General features: G+C 39.6%; 1 protein-coding gene across 8 annotated transcripts in view; it reads right to left on the bottom strand.

The window, feature by feature from the left end:
- MTMR8 (myotubularin related protein 8) overlaps positions 1 to 12890 on the bottom strand; it is a 134288-nt gene that overhangs the window by 46657 nt on the left and 74741 nt on the right. For all 8 annotated transcript variants that reach the window (XM_089323756.1, XM_051827744.3, XM_089323755.1 and 5 more), the window contains 4 exons: positions 12698 to 12830; positions 11288 to 11397; positions 3019 to 3144; positions 2176 to 2225 (listed from right to left, as the gene is read on the bottom strand). In XM_089323756.1, the coding sequence (XP_089179882.1) occupies positions 2176 to 2225; positions 3019 to 3144; positions 11288 to 11397; positions 12698 to 12830 (419 nt within the window). The remainder of the gene's footprint in view (positions 1 to 2175; positions 2226 to 3018; positions 3145 to 11287; positions 11398 to 12697; positions 12831 to 12890) is intronic.

Genomic DNA, 12890 nt, shown 5'->3' on the forward strand with positions numbered 1-12890 from the left:
CTCAATGTCTCTTTCATAACTTACAACCTCAGCTTCTTTAACGTTTCTCTATTCTCAGTGCAAAAAACTGCTCAGATTGTTCCTATCTTGAAATACACTTGCTCAAATGCAAAACCCTTATCTAGGTATCACTCCTCTTCTATCCCCTTCAGAGCCAAGATTCTTGGAAAGAGAGTTACATACTCATATTCTATTTCCTCCTCTGTTGCTCACACCTCTGATTCACTGCCATTTGGCTTCTACTTTCACCATTTTACTCAACTGGTTATCACTACAGATCATGAAAACCTGCATATAGCTAGTTGATAATCTAGGTTATGCTGAAGCACATGACACTACTGACTACTCAAAGTTTTTGTCTCTTACTTTTTGTTTTCCTTAGATTTAATTTTACCTCACTAATCACTCTTTCATAATCACCTTCATGGGCTCCTTTCTTCACTAGACTTTCAGGTGTCAGTATTATCCAAGGCTCTGTCCAGTCCCTGGGCTCTTCGTCTATATATAACTTTTGGAGTTATCTTATCCAAATCCATGGCTTAAGCTACCTCTTGAATGCAGATAACTCTCAAATCTCTAAACCTTTCTGCCTAATCCACAACTGGTCAGCTCCAGATCAATACTGAATAGTCTCCTTACTGGATATCTCCTTTTGGATGTCCTATACCAGATAAGTCACAAACCAAAACCATCCTTCCGCTCAAACCTGCCCTGTATCAGACTATATTCTCCATCTCAGTAAACTTAGCTACATAAGGCAGAAACTTCAAAGTTCTATTTGAGTTTTTCTCTCATTTCCTGGTTTAGTCAGTTTTACTTCCTGAATATCCTTGTATCTGATATATTGCCTCTTTTTCCAGAACCTCATCAGTTTTGCTTATTTTTTTTAATTCATCCCCTTGCTTACAGTCACAGTCTTCCACACTGCTGCAAAAGGGATATTTCTAAAATATGGATCTGATCACCATATTACTGCCCTATTCTAAGTCCTCCAATGTAGTTTTGCTATGCATATAAAAACATTCAAACCTTTTAGCTTAAAAAAAAGAAAGAAAAATGTAGAGTTTTCAATGATCTCCTCATTGGTCCCATTTCCTCTACTCTCCCTATGTAACCTATGACTCAACTACAAAGCATGGTTTGTAGCACCTCAAATATTTCACAGCTTTAGCCTTTAGAGTTTCACACACATCAGTTCTGCAATGTTTTCCCCCTTTCTAACTAACTCCAACTCATACTTTAAAGCTCAGTTAAAATGTGACCTATTCCTAGATGCCTTCTTTACCCAAGAATAGGTAAGATTCCTTTGTTTATGTTTTTCTCTGTCTTAGCACTTATCATACTATACTGTCATCAGTGATTTTCTTTTTCTTAAAAGAAGGGACAGGGCCATATCTGATTCAATTCAGTCTCCTCAATACCTGACATATTAACTGGCCCAAAGTTTGCTGATGAAAAAAAAGGATGAATAGATGGACCCAAATGGCTAGTATGTGGCCATCAAATTAAATTAAATGGATGAAAATCAATGGGGGAGAATTAGACCTGAATTATAATATTCTTAAAGTAAATCTCACATTTTACTTGCCTTTGGGATCAGCTCAGTGTCTGATATAGCATATAGTACACTATTAGATAGTTGGTAAATATTTATTTTTTTGCTAACATAGACAAAGCTTTAGGCTTCTTATGTCAGTCAGTAGGTAAATGTAAGCCCTTGCTCCCAACCCCTTATTACAGAACAGGTATCTACAACTGTCTGTTCACTTACAAAAGGTTAAATGGTACATTACCTTAGATGCTAGTCTCTACCTGAATGCCCTCCTCATTCCACTGTTCTGCTTATCAAATTCCTATTCATCTCTAAAAATCCATCCTTAAATATTGCCTCCTGGAAGCCTACCCTGACTTTTTCATGTGGAGTTAAGTGCTTTTCCTCTGTGGCCTATGATGCCTTGCTTTTCCTGAACTATTTAACTACTTGATATAATTACTTGTACTCCTTCAAAGCAGAGATGACATTCTGTGTCTTAGCATAGTGCCTGGAATATTTGTTGCTTGATGAAAAGATGACTTTTGCCACATTCAACTTCCTGTTCCTTCCTACACAAGAGCATGTTGGATTTTTTTATGAACTCTCCTTAGCTCCTTCAGTGAAAATGAAGATATTTTTACCTTTCAGAAAACTTGTGACCCATGGATATCCATTCCTTCTCTATTAGGATCTTCATTTTTATAAAAAAAAGAAAAGTTTGCATTAGGAAAATCATAAAATGAATTAACCATACACACAAGAACATCAAAAAAACATTGCTGAAATGGTTGAAATGATCCCAAATGATAACTAAGTAACTTGGATTTCATTTATAGGCCTGTATAGGCTACCTTCAAGTTTTTAGTTCTCTCAGGAGAAATTATTCTGGATTTATATCCAGTGTCACATTTCTTTTGACTTTTACATGAAGTCTGACAAACTATTGAACCATAACTAAATGAAATCCTGATAAGCATGATATTAAATGAAACCCAAAGGCAACATTTGGATTAGTACTAAGAACAAAACAATTTCAACCATTTAGAAAATTTAAGAAATGACTAGAAACTGCTATTGTGAGTTCTGCTTCTTAGAAAGATCAACTAAGAAGCCTTGGATCCTGCACCAGAAAACTGTCATGAGCCTGACATTCAAACAGATGAGCTGTTAAAGATGATGAACCAATCAGTCTATTTAACAGTCATTCATCAACTTTACAAACTTTTTGAGACTTTCTTACCCGCTTAGAGCAGCCTATTATATACAATCTATGATATATGATAGGTAAGAATGTATGTTGAATGTACAACAGAAAGTACACAGACTGTACATACCTCAATTAATGGAAAATAAGCTAAAGTGAAAAAGAACTATTTTGTATATTTAGAGCTTATTCTTATTAAAAAAAAAACAGTTGGCTGAAAGTTCTTTTTTGAGTGATCTTTCCCTCGAATAAAGGAAGATACAATTGCTTGGTCTCTTACCATGAGTCCTTTGAATGTCCTATAAAAGGGATCTAAGAGGATGCTGGCCACTGAGCAGACTTGTGCTGTGCGGTCCCACCCATCAGAACAATGGACTAAGACACTGGCCTTTTCTACCTTCACTGCCTAAGAAGAAAAGAAGCAAAAAAAAAAAAAATACCATAATCAACTTTTATATAGCATGCTGGGTTAATCAATAGGATTGCAAAATGCTATCCCTTTAGAACAGAGAACCTGGTCTTACTGGGCTACATTGATATCCTGTCATAACACTAGAATTCTCTATAGGGAGTGAAAAAGAAAACAATGGTGTGCAAGAAAAGAAGAAGAACTTACCCAATGTGTAAAGAAAATTAAATCCAACCTATGATGTAAGATAAAAAGGAAAACAATGGGAGTTTTAAATTTATAAAACTTAGGAGGAAGATAAGGATCAATTTTCAGGGGAAGGTGAGAGGAGGAGGAAGAATCCAAGCTCAAAAACACAAGAAAGTTCTGCTTTCCAGTCACAGATATGACAGTGATTTCCTCCAGTAATTTATTTATTTTTTTTATTTTTTTGACAGGCAGAGTGGACAGTGAGAGAGAGAGAGAGACAGAGAGAAAGGTCTTCCTTTGCCGTTGGTTCACCCTCCAATGCCCGCCGCGGCCGGCGCACTGCGGCCGGTGCACCGCGCTGATCCGATGGCAGGAGCCAGGTACTTATCCTGGTCTCCCATGGGGTGCAAGGCCCAAGGACTTGGGCCATCCTCCACTGCACTCCCTGGCCACAGCAGAGAGCTGGCCTGGAAGAGGGGCAACTGGGACAGAATCCGGCGCCCCAACCGGGACTAGAACCCGGTGTGCCGGCGCCGCAAGGTGGAGGATTAGCCTAGTGTGCCGCGGTGCCGGCCCAGTAATTTAGTCTTACTAACACAAACCCTTCTAATTTAGATGGATAAGATGGCGGGGCTTACCCACTTTGGCTGGTTTGCATATAATTAGCAAGATGTGATGATCTGGGCAGTTTTTCAACTTGTACAATTGTGGCAATTGTAGACATTGATTATTCATTTATTCATTATAACACTTAATTGTGTACCCCTTTGTGCCAGGTATGTGCTCGATAACAGGGATACAAAGACTCAGTTTCTGCCTTTCAGGAGCCCATAAACTAGTGAGGTGAATAAGATAAATAAATAATTATCATATGGTGGAAAAACTGGTGCTACAGAGTAAAGAAAAGTACCTATATTCTTTTGCAGGAATCACAGAACCTTAAGTCTTAAAGAAAGGGTAGGACTACCTCAGGAGAGGAAGGAAAACAACATTAGTTAATTTACCCATTCACTCATCCACAAACCTAGCCAGGAACTGCTAGATACAAGAGGAATATGGTATGCACTGGGAATGCAAAGAAAACAAACACCTAAAATGAATGACTGCAAATCAGTGGTAAGTTAAACAATGCAAGAAAGACACAAAAGATAACCAAAGAATAGACAATTAAGTGGGTCTTGGTAGGTGAACAGACATTTGCCAGATGGATCAGGAAAATGACATTCTAGGCAGGGGGAACAACATGACAATACACAGGTAAGGCCGGAGGCATTGCATAAGTGAGGAACCTGTTAAGTTGCTTGGTAATGGCTGAGGCTAGATTAAGAGTGAGGGGAGGGGGAGGAGAGAGGGAGGGAAGCAGGGGAGAGAGAGAGAGAGAGAGCACGAGCAAGTGAGAGTGTGTGCAAGCGAGTGCACAAGCGTCCTGGCCAAGAGGACAAAGGTCAAACCAAAAAGTATATTTTATCTTGTGTCAGGGAGCCATTGAGGTGATGCAAGCAGAGAAGTGCATGATCAGATATGCATTTTTGAAAGATCACTGTGGTGGCTAGTAAGTAGAATGGATTTCAGGACATGTGTTTGGATATAGGAAGACCAGTCAGAGAGCTACTAAAATCATGAAAGGCCCTGAGGAACTGAAGCAGGGTAATAGCAGTAGGGCTGAAAAGGTGAAGAGGAACAGAAAGTAAGAAAATTTAGGAGCTGGTATCATGGCACAGTGGGTTAGATGGTTCACTTGTGACACTATCGTCCTATATCAGAGTGTCAATTGAAGTTCCAACTGCTCTGCTCCTGATCCAGTACCCTACTGATGTGCCTTAGAAAGCCATGGGTGATGGTTCAAGTACTTTGGACTCCTGCGACCCATGCAGGAGACTCAGATGAAGTTCTTGGCTGTTGGTTTTGGCCTGGCCCAACCCCAGCTGTTGCTGCCATTTGGGGAGTGAACCAGTAGATGGAAGATTTTCTGTCTGCCTTCCTGCCTCTCTCTCTTATTTTGTCTTTCAAATAAATATTTTAGAAGAAAATTTAATAGGAGAAAATAAGAGAATGGATATGGGATAAAGGAGAAGGATGAGCAAAGATGACTCTGAAATGTGTAGTTTATTAGATAAATGGATGGCAGTACTATATAAGTTTGAATAATGAACACAGAAAAAGCAAATTTTAGGTAGTAGTGAAGGCAGGTAAGAATATTTCAGTTTGGGCCATGGTGGATCTGAGGTGGTTGAGGGATATACAATGGTACAATGTGTTCAATACAATACATATATGATGTATACAACTGGAAACGTTGGTTTGGAATGTAGGAGAAGGAAGGATCTGAGCTGGAGATAGACGTGGCCACTCTCTGAACAGAGATGGTAATAGAAACTTTGTGTATATCTAGAGATGTTTATGCATATAACAAAAGTGAAAAGAAAAACAACTTGAACAAGCAGTGAACTTTAAAGGGTACTTAGAGGAAGGGGGGTATTACAAGTGCCAACTTGTAAAGAATCAGCTCCAGCAGCAGAAAAAGAGTCAGGAGGGAGTAGATGGATTAAATCCAGGACTAAAAGAAGGGCTCAAAGAGAAAGGGGTTAACAGTGCCAATGAAGCAAAGGTCAAAAGAGAATGAGGATTGAAAAGTGATCCTTAGGTTTGATAAGTCAAACCTTAGGTTTGCCACAGCAAGAATAACTGTAATAGTAGTGGTAAGTATCACAGTGGGCTGAAGGGTAAAGGGAGGTGAGGAAGTGCTAATAGGGAAGGACAACTACTTTCAAGGCTCTAATCAAGAGGAAAGAAGGCAACAGCTACAAGAGTATAAGGAAAAAGTTACTGTTCTTTAGAAATGAGAAAATATTTGAATAAATTTTTGAGGCAAGAAGAAATCAAAACGAACAGGAGGAAATTATCTGAGAGTTGTTTCCTTAAAGAAGTAAGAGCAGGGGCCTGGTGTTGTGGGTAGAGCTCCACTTGAAATGCCAGAATCTCCTATTGGCCGGTTTGAGTCCCAGCTACTCTGCTTACAATCCAACTTCCTGCTAATGTGACTAGAAAAGCAATGGAAGATGGCCCAAGCACTTGGGACCTCTTGGCCCTCCCACCCCTCCCACCCATGGAATTCCAGGCTCCTGGCTTTGATTCGGCCCAGCCCTAGCAGTTGTGGCCATTTGGGGAGTGAATAGCAGGTGGAAGATCTCTGTTTCCCTCTGTCCTTCTTTTTAAAATAAATAAAATAATTAAATCTTAAAAAAAAAAAACTAAGAGGGAATGACATTTAGGATACAAGCAGAGGGAGTAGCCTTACACAAAAGATGGGATGCCTAATTCTTTGAGAAAGCAATGAAGGAGACACGAAAAGAGTTGGTAAGAATAATACTGGAAAGATGAGGATTCACGTTGAGTTTTTAAAGCAGGGTACAGATTAGGAGTTAGCAGTTTGACAGAACAAGATTGGGACCCAATGAGAGACATATAAAATAACTGCTAAGTGACCCTAAAACTACAAGACTTTAGCTAAGGTTACAGACCATAAACCCATGTTAGCACCAATTAACATGTCTATGTGATTTATTTCTTTGCAGCATTGCTTATTAGAGAGTAAGAACAGAGACTAATTGGTTAAGGCAGGTAGAGTGGAAAGATAAATACCAAGGGGGAACGTACGAGGTACTACACCACTAGGTTTTGATAAATAAGGAAGGTGGAAGAAGGTGGATAAAGAGGAGTTTAAAGTATACAGTTTTCCATGAGATAGAACCATTCTATCTGGAGTAGAACCAAAGTACAAAACCTCACAGAACTGTAAATATAGAGTATATGGCAGGTTGTTCAATTCTCCTGCAATGAAGGGAAGTAATCAGGATGAAGAGAAAGGTAGTAAGGCTATTCCCAAAGCCACTAATGGAGAACAGAGACAAACTAGGAGAGATACATGCTGCTACAGCTAAATGAACAAATTTCAAAGGAGGAAGAAATTTTGTAATGAGCAATAGGAATATTGAACCTGCCCTAGGCCCTGTGGTTCATGGGTGTGAAAGAATGAATAGCCTTTGTACTAGGTGTGCAAGAAAAGTGTTACTCCTAGAAGGGTAGTCAGGTTGAGGTAAGAAAGAACTTAAAAACATTTGGAAAATGGTTTTTCAGGTTTAAAGTTTTTTTTTAAACTTCTTAAACAGATACCTCAGGTGGTATCAGATGTTCAATAGTGGCAACCATATTCTTTTTCAGGGCTCCAAATGGAATGAAAAGTCATGGATTAAAAAGAAAAAAAGACACTTGATTTCATTAATGATTACAGACCAATTAAAACATGATATAAAATTGATCACCGGGGCTGGCACTGTGGTGTAGTGGGCAAAGCTGCCACCTGCAGTGCTGGCATCCCATATGGGTGCTGGTTCGAGTCCCAGCTGCTCCACTTCTGATCCAGCTCTCTGCTATGGCCTGGGAAAGCAGCAGCAGATGGTCCAAGTCCTTGGACCCCTGCACCCACATGGGAGACCCGGAAAAAGCTCCTGGCTCTTGCCTTTGGATCAGCACAGCTCTGGCCATTGAGGACAACTGGGGAGTGAACCAGCGGATGGAAGACCGACCTCTCTCTTTCTCTCTGCTTCTCCTCTCTCTGCGTAACTCTTTCAAGTAAATAAATAAATATTTTTAAAAAATTGATCACCTATCACATTGGACAAGATAAAGACTGAGGGGGTAAAGTGCTTAGCTTAGCAGTTAAGATGACTGTGTCCCATGTCAGAGTGCCTGGGTTCAATATCCACCTCTGGTTCCTGATTCCAGCTTCCTGCTAATGCAGACCCAGGGAGACAGAAGTCAAGGCTCAAGTAATTGGATTGCTGCCATCTGTGTGAGAGACCTGTTGCAGCCATTTGGGGAGTGAGCCAATGGATGAGAGATCTCTCTCTGATTCTCTCATTCATTCTCACTCTCAAATGAAAAATGTGGCAATGTGGAAAAATAGGCACTGGTGGTGGGAAATAAAACTGGTGCTATCTATTTGGAGGGCAATTTGCCTACATCTATTCAAATCTGATTTGACTCAGAAAACCTACTTCTAAGAATATCAACATATGTATGTTTTAAGGTATTTGGTACATTTTCTACGTTAATGATAACATGGGGGAAATGAATTCCCCATCACCATGGGAGTATGGTAAATTGTCACACTGGAACATTATATGGACAGGTCTTCAAAAAGTTCATGGAAAAAAGATTTATTTATTTGAAAGGTAGAGTGACAAAGAAAAAGATCTTCCATTTGATGGTTACTTTCCAAATGGCTACAACAGCCAGGAACTCCCTCTGGGTCTCCCATGTGGGTAGCAGTAACTAATGCACTTGAGCTAGAGTCTGCTGCTTCCCAGGTGCATTAGCAGGGAGTAGGATTGGAGGTGGCATAGCAGTATGTAAACCAGCATTCCAATATGTGATGCAGGTGTTCCAAATTGTAGTTAAACCTGCTCAGTCACAATGCTTCCCCTTCCATGAACTTTGATGTACCCTCATATAGCTGCTGAAAAGAATGAGACAGTATTGAATAAATTGACTTGAAAAATGTTCATGGTTCATTAAGTATAAAAAAAATCAGTTGCAGAACAGTATGTACAGTATGATCTCTCTCTTTTTTTTTTTTTGACAGGCAGAGTAGACAGTGAGAGAGAGAGAGACAGAGAGAAAGGTCTTCCTTTTGCCATTGGTTCACCCTCCAATGGCCACCGTGGCCGGCGCACTGCAGCCAGCGCATTGCACCGATCCGAAGGCAGGAGCCAGGTGCTTATCCTGGTTTCCCATGGGGTGCAAGGCCCAAGGACTTGGGCCATCCTCCACTGCACTCCCTGGCCACAGCAGAGAGCTGGCCTGGAAGAGGGGCAACCGGGACAGAATCCGGCACCCCGACCGGGACTAGAACCCGGTGTGCTGGCGCTGCAAGGCAGAGGATTAGCCTATTGAGCCACGGCGCCGGCCTCACTAGTCACATTTCAAGAGCCACATTTCACATGTGGCTAATGACTACTGTATTAATCAGGGTAGAGAAAGAACATTTCTATTACATAGACAGTTAAAAATGGACAGTACTAATTGAGAAGCGTAAACATTAAACTATTAACAGTGATGTTTGTGTATCATGGGGCTGTGTCGTGTGTGTGTTTGTGTATGTATGAGAGAGAGAGAGACATGTGTATGTGAGTTATTGGAAATGTTTACATTTTATGTTACATATTTCTGAAATGTTTATTGTGGCAATGTACACACATTGCTTTTATAATAAAAAAGATAAAAAGAAAAGTATATCATATTTTAGAGAATAGCAAGAGGTTCACTATTGTCAAATTGGTGTGAGATTGTGAAAGGCAATATGTATTAAGATACAGGGTTTTATAGACAATAGAGAACTAGCGGAGGATTCTGAGCTTAAGGTAACACCAGATATTTTAAGAAAGATAACTGTGGAGGCCACACTGAGGAGCAACTATTAGACACAAGTTTGGCAGGAGGTTATTATCATACTTTCACTAAGGAACAGCAAACATCTAAACTAGGGAAGTAGCAGTAGAGATTGGGGTGAAAAAGTATAGATTTGAGGATAGATTTGAAGCTCATAGGACTTGACAATTTCCAGGAGGGGAAGAGAAAGAATTCAAGGCTGACATATTCTTAAGCTTGGGATAATTGGCTAGGTGTTACTAGAGATAGGGAGCACAGAAGAGCTGTGTAACTCCAGGTCTATTTTTCTTCATTCATTTTAAGTCAACCAATATTTATGAGATGTACTATCTATCAAATTTTCCTCAGCCCTCTCTCTTATGTATGATAAACATGGTTTCAGAAAGGGAATACAGATTTATGGGTTGGTGAAAAATGAATGGTGCAAAGAATGGTTAAAAAATGGCCTTGAAACAACTGACAGAGTAACATAGTAAATATTAATAACATTTTAATGAAACTATAGGTAACAGAACCAGGAACCTGAAAAGCATTAGGGCTAGCTATTTAAGTCAGTCAATTACACACATTCTTGAAATTTTTTAAGCAAGAAACCACATATGCATATGTATGCATATGTATATGTGTGTGCACATATGTATATATGTGCATATATACATGCACATATGCATATATATACGTATATGTATGCATATGTATATGCATATTTTCTCACTTGAAGTGAGAAAATAACAGCACAGGAGTAAAAAGTCATTCTTTTTCTTTACTTCTACCAAATAATGGAGGTGGGGCAAAGAGGGAGAATTCTCATATATTAATATGCAAAACAAAACTTCAAGATGATAAAATCTATACTCTGAATTCTTTTTCCTAAAATCATCTTGCAAAAGATACAGAGGGCAGGTTTCTGGAGGTCAGAATTAAATAAGTGGGTCAGCATAAATACAGTGTGACAAAGCCAGCCCATATTGCATTAGGAGGCTGGCCTAAACAAAGAATTTTAAAAATGTGGCTTTGTATACAAAGTTCTGAAAACCATACAATACACAGCTCTGCATTTATTTCACATCTACTGTTATGCTCACACGATTACATTAGAATACAAAAATATATCACACAGTAACTGAACTGGAAGGATCATTACAGATCTCCTATTTTAAACTTGAGGTGCTAGGGTCTGTGGATAACCTGAAATTGAGATGCATTTTCTTAATGTATAGTTGGGCATTTTTCAGAGGAGGGGATTAATCATATTCTCAAAGAAATCTGTGGGTCCCGTAAGAGTTATATCATTAGATTCTTGTTCAATCACCTTGTTATAAAAATGGAGAAACTGAGGCTCAAAGAGGAAAGAAACTTGCCCAAGGGCACACAGTAAACTGGTGGCAGAGTAGTCCAGAAGCTAGGTATCTTTTCAATAGTCTTTCACCATGTCACTCTACCACCTCAGGAGATCCCATCATTAAAGTCAGTGCAAATTCTTAAAAGTCCTGATTATTACCTTTGTAATGAAAATTCCAGCATCCATAATAGCTTTAATGTGTCTCAACCACCCTGAGCTCTCCAGGCCGCTAAGAAATTCACTCATTGTTGGAGTTTTCAATTCACAAACTAAGGTAGAAAAGGAAGCAGAGATTGAAATTCACAATCACCTCAGTTTATTCATCAAGAAAGGGGATAAAGTGGATCCCCATTTTGTAAATGAGGAAAACTGAGGCACAGAAGGGTTAAATGATTAGTGTGAAACCACACAGGGAGTCAGGGATGGACTATGGCCAAAGCCCACTAGAGCTCCCAGCATGAGCCTCTGCTTTCTCAAATTGTAGAATCCACCCCCAAGCCCTTAGAGAACCAGAGATTGAGTCAGCATCTATAGAAAAATACATCTCCTCTGATTAGAAAGCATATTTAATACCCATCCTAATCCAACCCACTCTTCCTAATACTATAGGCCCTTAATATCAGTTTCTATTCCCACATACCTACCTACTCCCCGAAGCCCTATGCAGTCTCAACACGTTGGAAAACACACACACACACACACACACACACACACACACACACACTTTTATGTACTTTGCACTGGTTATCCAGCAGAGGGCAATCTTTTCCCTGAAAAGTCTGTGAAACAAAGTTTCTTCCTATAGAACATTCTGGGGAGAAAAAAAAAAAACAAAACAGAAGAGACTTAAGGAAGGAGGACACAAATACAGTAAAAGGGATGCAGACTGAGGAAATACACTCTGTGGTGTAAGGGAGAGGTCCTGGCAGACTATACCAGTACAAAAGGGAAGAAAACAGGAAGAATAGAGAGTTAACGAAACAATACAGGTTTTGAGGATCCCTTCTTAAGTTGGTTTATCAGTTCATCCTGTGTAGCAGTTTTAAGAGAAATGTTCTAAACCCAAGCACTGTTAAACTTCAATCCTACTTTCCCCCAGTTATTAAGCAGTGATGACAAACGACCGAAGTTGTCTGATATCAGCTTTATTACTCTGAGGTCCACATTTCATGAGCAGTGATGAAATCAGAGTGACTTCTTCTAACATTAAATCAAGTGGTTTCTTACCTTGATGAAGAAATGAATTCCAAATACATTAGTAGTTATGTTGGCCTACCCACCCTGAATACCAGTAATTCTGTAGAGAGAAATTATTTCCACAGCAGCTAGACCCAAATAGACTTCAATGAGTTATGAAAATGAATACATTAGTCCTTCTGCCAGAACATCACTGCCATAATTCAGTACTATGTAAGCTATATTCATACTACAGTTAAATATCTTATCATTTATTGGCTGCCCATCTGCTTGCTTTTTATGTTACACCCCAATCCAAATCAGGCAAGCATGTCGTTTATGTAATAATGCAAAGACATGGCCACTGGCCTGGCCAAGGTGAAATCCCTGTACCTTCCAAGAGTTTCTGCAGGCTGCTCCGCATCACATGAATGTTCTCAATACCCATGAACCTGAAGCGAATGTTGGCATAGTAGTCTTCACTCTCATACCCCTTCCCAGCTGCTCGGTTGGCCATGGCATTCAACTGCAATAGTGAAGGACATAATAAAGGCCAGATTATGAAAGAACGGGATTCAATCTCAGT

Source organism: Oryctolagus cuniculus, chromosome X, assembly GCF_051225735.1.
Source record: "Oryctolagus cuniculus isolate XC-2025 breed Fujian yellow rabbit chromosome X, ASM5122573v1, whole genome shotgun sequence".
In the NCBI taxonomy this organism is placed as follows: domain Eukaryota; kingdom Metazoa; phylum Chordata; class Mammalia; order Lagomorpha; family Leporidae; genus Oryctolagus; species Oryctolagus cuniculus.